The 17,171-nt window shown below is 36.1% G+C and overlaps 1 protein-coding gene across 1 annotated transcript in view; it reads left to right on the top strand.

The window, feature by feature from the left end:
• Positions 1–396: 396 nt before the first annotated feature.
• CSMD1 (CUB and Sushi multiple domains 1) overlaps positions 397–17,171 on the top strand; it is a gene marked incomplete at its 5' end in the record, with an annotated part of 480,927 nt that continues 464,152 nt past the window's right edge. Inside the window, 2 exons of the mRNA XM_009646490.1 lie at positions 397–460; positions 13,106–13,183. Coding sequence (XP_009644785.1) covers positions 397–460; positions 13,106–13,183 — 142 coding nt within the window. The remainder of the gene's footprint in view (positions 461–13,105; positions 13,184–17,171) is intronic.

Below are 17,171 nucleotides of genomic sequence, written 5' to 3' on the forward strand. Positions count from 1 at the left end.
GTTTATTGTTAAACAGCCATCTTATAAAGGCAATGCACATTCTGAAGAGAGATTGGCCATCTTGTCTGTTTTGGTGTGACAAAATATTTCTTTTTCTAAAAATTTAAAGCTAAGCCCAAAAGTATATTTAGAGTGACAAAAAGAAAATATATGTATCTAAAAACTACATTTACCAAGACTACAGAGGAATTGGACCCTAGGATAAAGGTTTGTCCTCAAGACTCTCAATTCAAACTTTAGGTAGAATTTCTCAATGCCAACAGCATGAAACATTTGACAGACTCAGATTACATACAGATTTTTCTTAACATGAGGGCATTGTATTAAAAAGTCCTCCTGCTAAGCTACCATATAGGAGCATATTATTATGAACCCTTAATTCTTGGTCATTTTCAGAAGAAACAAGAGCAAGCTCATTACAGGTGGAAGCCTGTACTTAGTTCCAATCAGGTTGCTGCAGGTAATACTTCTTTCTTGAGTGTCTAGTAAAGTTTCTATGTTGCTAAGAAGGCTCAGGCATAGCTGCTTCATCATGTCAGCACTAAGCAGATGCTGATATAAGTAACAGCTGTTCATTCTTAGGCTCTTGTTTGGCATGGTGTTGTCCTCAATAAAACTAGTCAAAATACTGTATTTGTCATTGAAAACATGTGTAACATATTGGTACACTTTTTATACATATCACTGTTTTCCCCCACATTACTTGGAAAATAAAAAGTGACATTTAAATTATATGTTGAAATACTTCCAAAGCAAGAAACATTCCCCCAGACTTGGTAGCTACTCTTTGTCAAGAATCATGTTATGCCCACTCAATGCCAGGTCTTCCACACCCCTTGTTTGAAGACACCACTGTCCCAAGGCTACCCGACAGAAAAACAGTTGTTTACTGTGCTCTTCTTGACGCATCTTCAATGAACTTCATATTTTCCAATGCAAAAATACGCATTTGGAAAACATTGAAGAAAATGTAGATTTCACTAATCTCTAAACCAGCTAGTAGCAATATAGAAAGAACAGCAGGATGTGGACCTATATATTTAAAATGAGAGCATATGCACGAGTGATGGAGGTATGCAAATTAAGCTACAGGTTTCAAGGAAATGTGTAACCTACATGGAACCACAAAATCAATTAGACTCATTATTTCATATTTGGCACAAACTGAAAGCCTTCACATGGTCAGTTTTTACATGGGAACAAATTAGACACCAAATAGTGGCATGCCAGTGTTACCACACTTGCAGTTTCTTCATTATCTACCACAATTCCATTCAAGTTCAGCTGTGTGATGGATAGCAGTCAAATGATCAGTGTAAGAGTTGTGTTTTAGAGATGTTTTCAGTCCAAACTACAGATTTAATTTCTCTAAAAAACCTGAAACGGTGGGCAAATATTGACTTCAGAATAGGATTTTCTGATGAACGTTTTGATCATCCCACCAAGTGGTGCTATGGAGATACTGATGGAGAAGAACCATCAATCAGCTTTTGACACTACAATTGAAAGATTGTAGTTGAGGTGGCATTCAAACAAGGCACTGAGTGGATCACATTTTATTATATGTATTTTAGAGACAATCCCTACATACTACTACTCAGTTTGTTCTGTGATAGTATATATTCGTTGTGCAAACTGTATTGATACTATTTTCCAGAACTGTGGAGGACATCCACAGACATTGAAGACTTGATGCCTACTGAACTTGTTTTATTATGATATATAACTTATTGATAGCACAAAGGAGCTAAAGCAGTCCATCGGGACAAGTGGCCAGCTAAGCAATGTGCAGAAGGTTAATGGAAAACAAATGGATGTGCTTCTTCTTAAACTTGCAGATCCTGTGTCAGCTTATACACATAGAATGTGAAAGATTTGTATAAAAATCTATTGTGACACAAATTTATCTTGGGGCTGTGCCATTTATTCACTAGTACTGCATGCAGAGATTTCAAGCACAGGGAGCAGGTGGAAGGCCTGATAATGACAGGCAGTACTTTGCTGGATTTATGGAAAAAGGAAGCCAACTGATCATGAACCTACAGCTTTTACAGGCAGCCATATAGTAGAAACATCTATGCCTGCTGTGAAGCGCTCTGGAGTTATAACACTGATTAGTAGGGAAGATTTTGAAAGCTGTAAGTGAGAGAAATGCTGGAATAGTGTATTAGACAGAATACTCTTCAGAAAGGTGTTGTGGTTTAACCCCAGCTGGCAACTAAGCACCATCCAGCCACTTGCTCACTCCCCCCAGTGGGATGGGAGAGAGAATCAGAAGAGTAAAAATGAGAAAACTCATGGATTGAGATAAAGAGTTTAATAGGTAAAGCAAAAACCATGCAAACAAGAAAAGCAAAATAAGGAATTCATTCACTTCTTCCCATTGGCAGGCAGGTGTTCAGCCATCTCCAGGAAAGCAGGGCTTCATCACATGTAATACTTATTTGGGAAGACAAACACCGTAACTCTGAATTTTCTCATTTTACTTCTTCCCCAGCTTTATATGCTGACCATGATGTTAAATATAGCTTTGGGCAGTTGGGGTCATCTGTCCCGGCTGTGCACCCTCAGCCTACTCATTGGCAGGGTGGGGTGAGAAGCAGAAAAGGCCTTGGCTCTGTGCAAGCCCTGCTTAGCAATAACAAAAACATCCTTGTGTTATCAACACTGTTTTCACCCCAAATCCAAAACATAGCCCCATACTAGCTACTATGAATAAAATTAACTCTGTCCCAGCCAAAACCAGCATAGCAGGGAATACAGAAACGGCAGAGGTTTGGATTATTGCCATAAATTGATTTAAACTAGAGATCCTATAGAAAGTGACAATGCCTCTGCAAAATTCAAGAAGTGGATAGCTGAGAAGGAAAGCTTGCAAGGATCCTCCTAGGTTATTGAGTCTGGGGCCTTGTTTTATTGAAGAATTATAGAATTTCCTTCATAAACTAAAATGAATGGTAAGATTGAGAATGGTTGTTTTTCCTTATTCTCATAAATACTAATCTTTTAGAAAGAATTCATAGTACAACAGGCCATAGAGAAGCAGAAGGAAACCTAGAGATCACTAATGATCTATTTACTGGTTCCACATGACTTTGAATGATAAGAAATAAGTGTTTGCTCTCTAGGCAGAATCCAGAGAGAATACTGATGCTGCCAAACATGGAATTGTAGATCATTTCTTCCAGGACAAAAAAAAAAATGGCAGTACTCCTGTAATTGTATCTTTGGAGGAGAACCCAGAAAGACTAAGGCACTAGAGCAAAGCAAACAGGGCACTTGAATTGGACTCTGCAATCTGAATTAAGAAAATACTCTGCTTCAGAAAAGGAGTACTCAACTTGAAGAAAATTAGAGCAATGAAACTGAAGGAAAAGGAAATTGATTAATTCTGCACTGTACTGAGATAAATTTGCTAATTCCCTTCAAGAACAAATACTTCACTGTTTCTTACTGAACTCTGCAAAATATGTAAAGCTAAGTGTCAGTCTTTGTAATAGATGTCTCTCTTCCACTCTCTCTCAATATACAAAATAGTGAAAATACTGCATTTTTTCCTGTGCTGTAGCAAAACCAGAGAATTATTCAAATGCATTCCTTATGGTGACACTGGGCTTAAGGCTGGACAGGAAGAGCCCTGCTTGTGATCACCAGGTACTGGGCAATATGCTTTTCCTCTTCACCTTCAAATATCTGTACTTGGGAAAAATCTGCAGTGAAAGGCCGCCAAGAGCTGAACTCAGCAGAGCAGCAGAAGAAGCAGCTTGAGGAAGTACCAGCAGATGATGTCAGAATATTTTAGCTTTGAGTGGCAGCCAGTATTTGAGGCCATACAGGTTATTTCATGCAGGAAGCAAAACTGGCGATATACTAATGTATTTGGGTAATTGGGGAAAAAATTGTTATGTCATCCAAGACGTACGTGAGAACTGTTAGAAAGAATGTGCTAGGACAAACAGCAAGTGTTAACTTCGTTGTTATGGAATCACATAGAGGTATTCTCAATGTATAACTATATTAGATCTAAAAGAGGGTAAATTAGATCGAGTTAACTGAAATGTGCTTCTTGTATCTTAACTGGCTTTGATTTGACTTGTGTACTGTTCACCATTTACCTGTTTGCACACAGGCAGTTAAACGTATGTGTAATCAATTAATTTCATATACTCGAAATCCTAGGAGCACACACACACACACACACACACACCCCCCCCAAGGTCTTAGCCACTTACTGTTTCTTAGCCAGATGACTTCTGGCTATGGGTTACTATTAAGAAATAACAGAAAAGAGGTTTAAAAAGGATCTTGATAAGCTAATGCTATATCAGAAAGGAGACAAGTATATTTGACTGCTGTTTTCAGACCTTAATTTAACATGTTCTTTAAAACTTTTAATGGCTGAGATTCCACAGCTTCTCTGGGTAATTTGTTCAAGGGCTTCATCACTCTTACTGTTAAAAAGCTTTTTTGTTGTGTAGCCACAGTTTCCCTTGATACAGATTACAGACTGTAAATTCTTGTTCTAGCCCTACTGGAACTGCAAAAGGTATCTTTCCTCTCTGCATTTCCCTTTTTAGGTTTACAGAGTATCATAACTCCTCAAAACCCCCTCTAGATTAAATTATTTCTGTTATGTCCTACAAATGGACAATTAGTTGTGCTTCATACCATCTTCACTTTCAGTTAACTTTTCCATGTTTTTCTTCTTACTAATTTCCATCCAGTCTCCCCTAAGCAAAATTACACAACCAGAGAATAAGACTGCAAGTTCTTGATGCCAAACACTCCCTGCTACCTTGCATTTGTACAGCTTTTGGCTCATTCATGACAAGTCAAGCAATACTAAAAAAAGACACCTTTTGCTTGAAATTCATAGCCAACCTGAAAATATATGACAAATAGATACAGACTTTTTATGTTGTAATTCAGATAATTTGAAAATCATTTTCAACCACAGATTACGAATACTCTACAAAACCTTGCATATCAGATAGGAGAAACCCAATTACAAAACAAAGCAAAACAAAACCAAAAGCAAACCCAAAAAGGCTTCACAATGGGAGAAGCTGGGTCTGAAAGCTGACTGTCTCCTGCCTTCATATTGTTTCTGTAATTATTAGTTAATTCGTAGTTAATTACTATCAGAGAAGGAAAGTAAGTACTTCAAGGAAGTCAATAATCTAAGTGAATTTTACCTTTTTAGGGAAATTTCATTGGATAATTTGAGGGTTTTTTTCCCAGTTAGTTTTACATTTGAGTGGTAATTTATGGATGAGTAGGAAGTACATGTAACTGTTTATTATACTTTGCTTTAAACTTTTTAGTTTAGATTTATGTGGGGTTTTAATCTTTAATTATTTTCTTTGAGTTAACACAAGCTTGTATGATGATGGAACGAAAGACACACATATTAGAAAGTTTTCCTTTATAGTCCCAGCATGCAATATTCTCTGAGAAAACTGAAACACTCTCCTGCATCTTAGCAAACACAGAGCTTCCAACACTCTGTAGGGCCTCTCTCAGTATATTTTCAAATATAACTTCAAATAAGAATTAATTACTCCATAGAATACGAGAGGATAATAAACCACAGGAAGAAGTACTTCATAATATATTAATAGAATTCACAGAAAAGTGGATTTCTTCCTTTGAAATTATACTTCAAGAACTTGCATATGTTAAAAAACAAACAAACAAACAAACAAACAAACAAAAAACCCCAAAACTGTTAGCTTGCAAGTTCCTGTTTATAATCAGTGGTTCATTCAAAAGCACCTTGCAGTGTCAGAGAAAAAATGTAAATACATTGAATTTTCCTGAGAATTCTGACAGTGTTTTGTGTAGATTTCAGATAGGTTGTCACTGGTTTCGAGGTGCATGTAGGATTTGTTTAAAAAAAAAAAAAAAATTCTGTCCTGTCTTATCTTCTTCAAATCAAACAAAAAGCCCAGATAAAACATCTTTGCTCCAAAATGTTGTGTAGGAGCATAGAATTATAGAATGCTTTGGGTAGGAAGGGAACTTTGCAAGTCATCTAGTCCAACCCCCCTGCAGTGAGCACCTTTAACCAGATCAGGTTGCTCAGAGCCCCGTCCAACCTGACCTTGAATGTTTCCAGGGATGGGGCCTCCACTACCTCTCTGGGCAACCCGTTCTAGTGTTTCACCACCCTCATTGTAAAGAATTTCTTCCTTATATCCAATCTAAACCTACCCTGGTTTAGTTTAAAACCATTACCCCTTGTCCTGACACAGCTGGCCCTACTAAAAAGATTTTCCCCATCTTTCCTATAGGCCCCCTTTAAGTACTGAAAGGCCGCAATCAGGTCTCCCCGCAGCCTTCTTTTCTCCAGGCTGAACAAGCCCAACTCCCTCAGCCTGTCCTCATAGGAGAGGTGCTCCAGCCCTCGGATCATTTTTGTGGCCCTCCTCTGGACCCGCTCCAACAGTTCCATGTCCTTGTGCTGAGGGCTCCAGAGCTGGATGTTAAACTGTGTAACATTTAAAACATGTAATTAAATTGACTCATGAAGAATTAAAATGGAAGAGTCATCAGAGGTCAAGATTTAAATTATTGAGTTAACTTTTGGAAATATACTGATTCTGCCAGGATTAAAAATTTGTATATAGCTGTTTTGCTTAATAGTCAAATTGTTTGGGTAGTGCTTCCAGAACTGCTTATATACACAAGCTTGAATCTCTATTACTTTGTACTTTGTACAGTTATTTGCACCTGTGCAATATATATATTAAAAAACTATATGTGTGCAGAAAAGTATACATGTGCAGGGAATATTTGCAAGACTAAATGCTTCATGCTTTTATTTAGTCATGTGTAATTATTAGAAACACTGTTTAAACACAGTATCATGAGAAAGCAAACCTTCAGATTTTGTATTTCCTGAGCAGATTGGAATAAACCTGAGGTTGGAAGGGCAGTTTTCAAAGAACCATCCTGGGAAACAAAGCCGTGGAAAATAAAAATTATTTTAAAACATTCATTGTTGTATGAATTGTAGGAAACCATCGCTGCTGTAATGAGCTGCTGTGTATAATATACTTTTACAATAGTAACGGCAGTAGAGCAATTCTTTTGTGAGTTACTTAGAAATAAATGTAAGCAGAAGAAAATGGAGAAAATTTTCCTTCTGAATTATAGAGAGGTAGGAATGTAGAGAAAGCATAGTATACCGAAGTGCCTCATGGCTCTAGAAAATAAAGCTGATACTACCAATGACTGTTTTCACTTTCAAAAATAAAATAATAAAAAAAAAAAAGTCTTTTACATTTTTAAGGTGCACTTAAGGTGCATTATTTCTAAAAAATCAGTCTAGAAATATATGACTTTTACAATAATTTTTATATTTCCAGTTTTCTGAGACAAAGAAGAAGAAAAAGATGACTGTGTATTTAAGTATGATTAATGAAAATACACTGATTAATAGATTTTTAAAGTCATAAGACATCACAGTTCATTTTGAACATGAGAAATGTTCCTCTAAATCTTCTCCCTACTGATAAAATTTCATCAAGTTCATTAAATCTCATTGTAGTAAAGGACTCACTGAAACATGAGTACTTTCTACATACTTCAACAAAGTATGTAGAAAACTGTGTCCTTTTCTCCTTTTTTTGCAGTATATCTGATCTACCATTATATAGCTGATTAAGAGCAGAAAAAAGAAAATTTCATTAAGGCAACTCTTTGCAATTTATCAATTTTAAAAGTTCAAATATTCTGTGAGTATTCTTTGAGCTAAGAAAACATTATAATGCTTAAAATATGTGATATAGTGATTTGTTTAAAATAAAACCCCAAACATTAAATCATAGGTTATTTTACTTCACAATAATTTTTCATAATCATTTTTGACTAGGCATAAAATCATGGTGTAGAAAAGATCTATTATACCAGGTATATACAGGTATAACCGAAATCAGAATCTGACAACTATAATCAAATAATTTCAGTGAGGTGCAAATAATTCAAAATGCATTAGAAAACTTAGAAAAAAACAATAATCTTGCTGAATAATGAACAAAATCTTACACTACTCCTGTTCTAATTAAGTAACCTAACAAAGCTAATATGAAATCTAATATTTATGTTAATTTCATTTGAATATAAAACAACGAGTGTCATACACTCCTGATGTTACAAGGAAGATCTAAAAATCAGAACAGAAATACCCAACCTACATGGAACTGAGGATTGTCTGACTATCCAGGCTGATAGCTTGCAGAAGCACAAAGCTGTGCTGAGAGGCTAGTAATACCATGGCAATCTTGGTGTCTAAAGGCAGAATGAAAGTTCAGCCCCAAGAGTTCTCCAGCTTCAAGACTGAGGACAATCTCAAACTGTGAGTAATAGTTATGTTCCGTAGGAAGTCCTGATGCTTCTGCCCAGAGGGACAGTACTTACTCATCAAGGCCACAAACAGCTATCTTGTCTACAAGGACAGGATGAGTTTCCAAAAGAAGGTCATCTTCCATGTACAATAGAAGCATATTTGCTGTAACAATGTCTAAAGGTATCATAGTACAGGTCATAGTCTGCTTAAGTAATGTGATGAGGAAGAATAGTTTTTCCTTTGTACCAAAGAGTTGCCTGCTCAATTAATTTTGGCCTTTTCTTCAACCCACAAAGATAGTTAAGAGTTAGAGAAGCGTAATAGTCATGAACATTCATAAAGGGATCTATGTAACCCATGCCTGCCTCCAGCCATGGCCTGAAGTAGATTTGCAGACTTCTTGCATCCACATTTGCCAGTGCCTTTTGCCAAAGAGTTTCACATGTCTACTACTTCTTGTATGAAAAAAAAAAAAAAAAAACCCACTTACTTTTATTAGTTTGAAGTCTTAGTCTTGTTAACTTCATTTGTTGGTGCTTGTCTTATCATTCCCGAGTCTATGGGTCATGAAAGGCCTTTTTGAAATTCTCCAGACTTCAGTCTGTATATAAAACCTCTTACTGAAATTTATCTGAGCTTAGTTATTTTTGAACATTTTTCTTAAACTCATTGTTGATATGAACTTTCTCAACAATATTAGGTCTTGCTTACCCAAACATATACAAGTGTTTTAAACATTCAATGTTCTGTTTATTCTCATCTCTTCACTTAAGTGAACACAGATGGTTTGCCAGTTATATTTTGTACTTCAAATGCCTTGGGCAGGGAAAATGTATAGGAGAATTAGCTTTCTAGGACAACCTTTTCAATGGCAGAATGGCAGCAGGTCTCGAATGTATCAAACTACCTTTATTCAGATACAGATACAGATTATTATTATTATTATTATTATTATTATGTAATCTAATAAGATTTTTAAAACATTGCAGGCTAATTTTTTGGATGTAGGGACTGTCCTTCTAATGTCTCATTGCTACTTTTATTTTGATATCCTCCTGATTGTTATCAAATACTGAAATTTTACTCATTGATTCATCCTGGGCAACCGACTCTAGGTGGCCCTGCTTGAGCAAGGGGGTTGGACAAGAGGCCCCTTACAACCTCAACCATTCTGTGATTCTGTGATTCTTGTACTTTCTTCAAACTATATTTCTGCTAAATTGTCATAATCTTTACTGCAAGGTAATTGTGCTTGGGGTAATACATATTTTCTTCACACAGGTTCAAATATATTAGAAACTTAGAGCTTCATAGAAATCAGAATAGGTTTGAATGGAGACTTACAACTTGAAAATTTAACTTTCATGATCCATTCAAATAATGCCAGTCATATATTCTTTTCATGGCTGAGTTTAATTTAGTTCTTTTCATGTCTGAGTTTAATTTAGCTATAGCAAAAAGCTAAGGAATACTACTGGTGCTTTCCAGTAGGCTGATAAGATTGTTTTGGACTTCCAGTGCTCAGCTCTGCCTTCCTCCCTGAATGGGTATCTCATCTCCAAAAGAGTCTTGAAGTTATTATTAACAGAAAAAGATGAAGTGAGTTAATTCAGTTAGCTTAACTGAATGTTTAGGTGAAGGCAGCATAAAGTTATGCAATTTTTAAAAAGTAATCACTTAAAAGGTGGAAAGTGCTGTTCGTATCTGACATTATTAACATAAACCCATTCCTATTTTTGTGCTACTAAATGGCAAATCATCTTTGAAATCAAGAAAACCTTGTTAATAAAAGAGCAATCAGGAAGTAGAAAAGAAGCATCTCAGAAAAGATATTCAAATTGGGTTTAAATGGTTACAAAAAGTGCAATTTAGAGTATTTATTTTATGTTACAGAAGAGGTTGAACAAGTTCATTCAAATCACAGTGTTCAGTGGTGTCTATTTCTCCTTCAGAAGTTGACAGGTTTTTTTAAAGACTATACTTGCTTAATGCTTTGAAAAAACAGAAGATAGTATGCAGGCTGCATGCAAAAACTTGCACACACAAGTATAATAGAGGTAGAAGTTTGGTATTTATGTCTCAAAACTATCCCATTCAACCTAACGGATCCCTGTGTCTCACAGATACCTACATTTGGCTGTTAAAATTCACCAGACATAAAAGCTCACGCCACCTAATGTTACTGTCTAAAATGTAAGGATCTAGCTTGAGCAAGTGGTATATGTTCCTGTTATATTTTATGGAGAGGAAAAGGCATCTCCAGAGGATGATTCATTGTGCCTATCTTAGAAGGGGATGAATTGGCCCGTTGAGATAGCTATTTCTCTTCATAAAACATACATTTTAGATGACTGATCTTAAGTATTGTGAATCTCCTATCTAATGTTCTTTCAGAGAGATACAGAATGCCTTTTTCTTGACATGTGAAAAATCTCCAAGGATGGAAACTGCTGGATCTGTTTCAATGCTTGACTGTCCTAATAGTTGAAAAAGTTTTTCATCTATCAAGTCAGAACCTCTCTTGTTTCAATTTATGCCCACTGTATTTCAAACTAAAGCTGATGGATATCATTTTTCCTCATTCCCAAGAAGCGTGCTTCAAGTATGTCTAACAAATACCTTCAAGAGTGAACTCCCACAAGGGATTTGACTGATGATTGCCACTTTCACCCTAAAATAGGGTCGCAGGACAAAGAGGAGGAAAAGAGTATAGTTCTTTTCTCTATCCGTTGTATAATAATAACTCAATGGTTTTACCACTCATCCATGAATGTAAGCAATGTGCGTTTTGAATCCTCCAAGAACTAGTCATATTTTTTACATGACACAGATATTAATAAATTGTGAAATTCATGCTGATGGAGAGGCCACAACTCCAGACAATATCCCAAATATTCATTACAAGAGTTGTGCTGTTCATTTTTCATTAAAATTGGAATTATTGTAACAGACTGGTTATGCAGGCTAAGAAACAGAACATAAGGTGGCACTTGATGGAAATTTTAGTACCTAGAAAGTAATCCTAAAAAAAGCCCCATACCCATGAAGTTTACCCTTCCAGAAGTCCTTGGGGGTATTAGCCTTACTGTCTGCATTGATGTGTTCCTGTCTTAGAAGAAAAGAAAACACCATACTGATATCAAATCCATTTCATCCCATGCAGCTACAATTGTGTTTCAATCATCTTTCATCATTTGAACACCTGTTTTCCAGGTTCAGACATAAACGTCTGCACTTGCAACATACATAGCACAAAAAGTACTTTCTGCAGTGCTTGCCCAATTTCAGCAGTTCAGAACAGCCTGCTTCGCTCTGGGGTTGCAAAAGCAGCAAAAGTCCAATATAGAAACAATACAATGAAATAATGATTTTTAATGTGATGTTCAAACACATGTTAACTTGCTGTTCCTATCACTTCATTTAGAAATATTTGCATACAGATTAATGTATAATGTATTCATCATAAAATTTATCCTGTACATTGGCAAAAGCATAACTGATAATCTGTGGTATTAATTTATATATTTATATAGTTTGAGGAACAAAGTACTGCCCTTTTAGATGTGTTCCAGTTGATGTTTTGTTTCTGTTTGTATCTAGGATAAATGGCTGCATTTAAAGATTGTGAAACACTGCAAGCTCTAGGAAAAAAAAAGTATTTAATATGAATCAGGAAAGGATTTCTGCTTTTTGTAATGTTTTTGTTACTGACATGCATCATGATGTTGTCATTAACATTCTGATACACAAAGTCAGTCACTAGCTATTTTGCTATTACTATTGTTTTTCACACAATAGTTTTGAACTGTCCAGGCTTGTTTCACAATTATTTTCTATATTTGATTTTATTTTCAGTTGATCAAGTTGTTCCCAAGCCACAGAGACAACAAATTGCCTGTGAATAAGTCCTATGTTTTTACCTTTTTCTCCTACCATTACAATTAAAATTCTACCCTATGTGTTTGTTGATGTATAACTGCACTAGTTTTTTCTTATGTCTCTTGCTACTTTGCTCCTGATCCCTCTTATGGTGCCCTAACTACTTAGTAGGGATAGGCTGGGAGTTTTATCAGCCATTCAGCTGGCTAAACAGAGAAAACAGATATTAAACCTCTGATGCATCTGTTCTCTCTCACAAAACTTTGTCCCTTTGAGAGCTCTTACTCTCTTTCTAATTCAGTTGAAATTGCCCTGTTGATTCAAAAGGGGTTAGGTGAGTCAAAGAATGTAACATACTGTGATCCTATAACCTTAATCTCCTTAGGAAGCTGAACTAAAACCATGTCTACTACTGAAGAGTGAATCAAATAAAAGCAGATGTGAATATTGCATTTAAAGCTTGTGGTCCTCAGATATGTGTATATAATGTACTGTGCATTTTATGTAAGAAATAAGTTTTAAAAATATTTAAGATTTTGCCATATGCAGTGGCAAACATAGGAAACCTATATATGTAATTAAGACAGCTTTTCCTTTTCTTTGACCCTAAGGAAACTTGAATTCAAAATATTGCAAATCCTGATAATGTCTGTTTAGAAAGGACATCTTCTGAAACATGATAAATGTAAAATGTAAAAATTACTGTAAATTGTAAAAATGTATTTGGATTATCACAGAAACTGCAGTTATTTCAGTCTGCTTGTAGGATTCCTGTGTAGCTTTGTATTATTGTAATGTATGATTTGGCTGCTCTGTGTCATTTCTACATGGTTTAACAATTAATTATCTTCTTTTTGTTTGCTTGTTTTTTTTCAGTAAAAAAAGCAATTGAACTGAAATCAAGAGGAGTTAAGATGTTACCCAGCAAAGACAGTAACCACAAAAATTCTGTCTGTAAGTTGTTTATACCATTATCTTTAGTGACTGCATATGTATCCTTGAGTCCTATTAAATATACAAATCAAAGAGAGAAGTGTTGGGAAGCTATGGTCATAAAACGGTTATTATGCTTTCAATTGTCATTGAATTAGAACTCTGCTGGTAATCCTGATGGTGTAGAAAGCAGAATATGGTGTAATGTCTGAAAAATATGGGTATGTAGAAAAATAAAACAACAGCATTCTATACATCAGGATATTTTTATATATCAGGGTATTTAGAATTCAGAGATGCAAGGCAAGTTAGCAAATTCACGCAGAACAGTGCCATATAGACTTTATCAATTCAGTACTGGGGGCAGTGAATGTATCTTAGCATTTTCTGGATCTAAGATTATAGTTTCTGATCTTTTTTCTTCCTCTCAGTTAATATCACAGCTCTAATTCTTCCCCCTCCTTGCCACACTATGTCCTGGTGACCACCACTTTCCAGTCCTGTGATATAGCACAGCAGGGGTTAAGAATTGCTGTAATTCCCAACTTCTCAAGAAGATGGAGATCACAGCATCACCTTCCCTTCATTGCATGCTTAGTGCACTCTGGAATGACATCTGTTTAGTCCCTCTACACCTTTTTCCCCATGTATAGTGGAAGGGTAAAATCAAGATGTTATCTATGGGACTATGAGGCTGGTTTGTTTTGGGTTTTTTTTTTTTTTTTTTTTTTTTTTGAGCATCACTTTCCCTGAACAACTGGCAATCTGAGTAGTATCCTGAGAGCTCTTTCTCCATTAATCAGGCCAGTCTTGAACCAAGAAAAATAAGATTATTTTATATTTTGGAAAGCAGAGAGTCCCTTAGCCCCCAAAAAGCCGGAGGGTAAGCCAGTGTTCACCTACAACTCATTAAAAGTGCTTGTATAATCACTAAGATGTGTTTGAATAAATTAGTTCTTCATGTAATAGCACTGAACTCAATGGAGTGAAACCCAGGCTGTGTTTGCCTCATTGTGTGCTATTCTGCAAGTACAGAGAGAATGAGTGTCTCGAAGGCTAATGCCTAGGGGATATGAGCTGGTCTCTGTGTTTCTGCAGTGCATTGTTTAATGCAAAGTGAGTCTTTTGGTGTGCTCACTAGAACAAAAGAGGCATGATAATTTTCTGCTTTAAATATTGCACATTGATGGTGTGGCACTCAAAAGGAACTTTTTATGCAAGATGTAGCAGAAAAAGTTGATCCATCTCTTTGGTGTTTGTATCTGAATGGGTGATTATTTCATTATTTATAAGTTACTTCCAGGAGCTGTGTGATCTCTGCTTATGCTCTCAAAGCACATGCTGTCAGACACCACATCTAATTACAGAAAGTGGAAGTAACACAGGCTATGGAAGAAATTATTATAAGGCAGTCTGCTGTTTACCTCAAATGTAATGTCTTTTGTCTTTTTTTTTTTTTTTTTCTTTGTGTTTTGACTTGGGAAGCTTTATTATCATGTCTGACTTTTCAACATAAATGTAAGAAGTGCATTATTATTATTACCACTATTTTCACATATATGAAGGTTATAAAAATGATAAGATTAGAACACAAACAGTTGGATTCAAATGTATTTTGCTGCTCTTTCTGACATGGCCCTTTAGTACGTAATCTTTTTTCTTGCTAGTAATTATGTAGATGGAAAAAGTAATTGGGAATTCAACTTCAGAGGAGTGATATTACCATTTGATGCCAATTAGCATATCTCTAAAAAAGTAAACTGAAGACTTGCACCTCTCCCCATTTTTATGTCTTAGATCTTTTTAAGATTCTGTGTCTCCAAAACAGAAAGCATCTTGGTTTATGGGGAGTGGATTGAATGCGAATACTGGCACAGCAAATGCTGTGAGTGCATGCCTTGTGAACCCCAAGATCTGCAAGTTTCCCACTTCTCTTCCTCCCAAGCACAACCTGAGAGCAGCCGCAGAAAGCATTTCACAGTGGCACAACTCTGTTAGGACTTAGGCAGAAAACGTTACCGATATATTAATAATTCCTTGTGTAATGCAAAACAGTATTTCAGTCATGTATGGTCATATCTCACTCCTCTCCTCTTGGACCTGCCTGGATTCCTGGATGCTTTCTTTCAATTGCTCTGTCATCCATTATAAGGAGTCAGGCAGTAAAGTATGGCTTTGGGGTATAGGTGCCTTGGTAGATTTACTATGGGAAAAAAAAAAATAATTATAAGTTGTGTCACTCCCCAGGGAAAGAAGAGGTTTCAGCTTTTTTCTTCTTCTTCTTCTTTGGTAGACCTGAAGGAACCATATCAAATTAGTTGGTTGCCAATACTCCTGCCAGCTAGTACCCTTTAGCAGTGGGCCAGATACAGTTGAATCATGATTCATTTATGCAAGGAAAAGGATGGGAAAGATAATTGAACTAAAATATGGTCCTGGTTCATCCAAAGTGTGAGCTGGCCTACAGGGGGCTTAAGTAGTGCCACTTGGCAAATTATTGGAACAATGAACTGGGAGAAAGTAGATGGGCAAGCAGTTCTGATGATTACTTTTTCACACTTGGTCCTCATTAGTGCTTCAGCTGCCACAGACGCTGGCCAAATCCAATGCTAAGTCTATTTCCCCTTCGTCATCTGAAGCTGAGCTCTCAGAGGAGCAAGGAGAGAGTTTTAGTTTATGAATCTGCTTAGGGGAAGCAAACCCAACTACATCTGGTTTGGTGTCCATCTGTTTAGTCGCAGGCTCAGTCTACTCACTTTTGTTCCCTTACTTTGTCATTCTGATATATATGGTATATTCCCAAAGGAAGTTTCTTGATCCATCTTGCTGTCATCATTCACTCTCATTCTAACATGGAATAAGCCTGCAAACTCTGTGTCAAGCTCATGGTAAAGGCCAAGGAAGTTCAGTGAGGTGAGAGCTATCTTATAAGGTGAAAAAAGGAAATTCTTATAAGGTTTATGTGGTGCATGCAAATCTGCCAGTGCAATAATGCTAGGAGAGGAAGGCAGCGGTGAGAATTAAGTGTCTGGGAGAGCTGATTTCCAGTTTTCTCTTGTTGAAATGTAGCACAGATAGTGGCTTGAGCCACACAACACAACAAACCGCAGCGAAAGTTCACATTCTGGAATAGCAACAAAGATTAACAGATGAAGCCTGAGTGATGCTTTAAAAAATATGTCATTCATATTGCACCATGTTAGCAGTTCATAGTAATTACTGAATACTGAGTGACTTAACCTTTGCAAAGTGTTTAGTGTGTGAACTACCATGTTTTACAAAGTGAGAGATCTGTGGGTATTCACTGGGTAAAAACCTCTTAAACTTCACAAAAGCAATTTCAGGCTTCTGTAGTATTATTTGAAAACATATTTCAGAATATCAGAAAAACACATGTTAAATGGTTTGAAGAGCATGATTTTAGCATGAGTAAGATTAATACAACCTCTGAAAGCTTAGCTACAGAGTTTATCCAAACAGTTCTTCACCTTGAAGATGATAAAAAGAGCTATTTTAAGACAATGATTTTTGCCATGTAGAGCCAAAGAACAAATGAGTTTACAGACTAAGTATTGATTGGTTGCAGCACATTAAGGTGAATTAATGGCACATGCTGTTGAAACTATAGTGATTAATACCAAAACAGGATTACACTGCTAATTCTGTATAAGAAAGAAAGAATGACAGCAATCATGATTTATTTTGTTAGGGTAACTCTAACAAAAATGGCTTAGTACACTGTAATGTAAAAGTATGTTCATGGCAAAATTTTAATGGAATTTTGTTGCTTACTAATATATTCCTCACATTTTAAATAAGTTGGTAGTTTTGTCTTCTTGATATTTAGCTACTGATAAATTTACTTTGATAGAAGCAAATTATGATATTATACATACAAATATCTTAAGGGTGGAAGTCACAAGGATGGAGCCAGACTCTTTGCAGTGGTGTCCAGCGACAGGACAAAGGGCAATGGGTACAAACTGAAGCATAAGAGGTTTCAGTTGAA

Source organism: Egretta garzetta, unplaced genomic scaffold (genome assembly GCF_000687185.1).
Source record: "Egretta garzetta isolate BGI_Z169 unplaced genomic scaffold, ASM68718v1 scaffold601, whole genome shotgun sequence".
Lineage (NCBI taxonomy): Eukaryota > Metazoa > Chordata > Aves > Pelecaniformes > Ardeidae > Egretta > Egretta garzetta.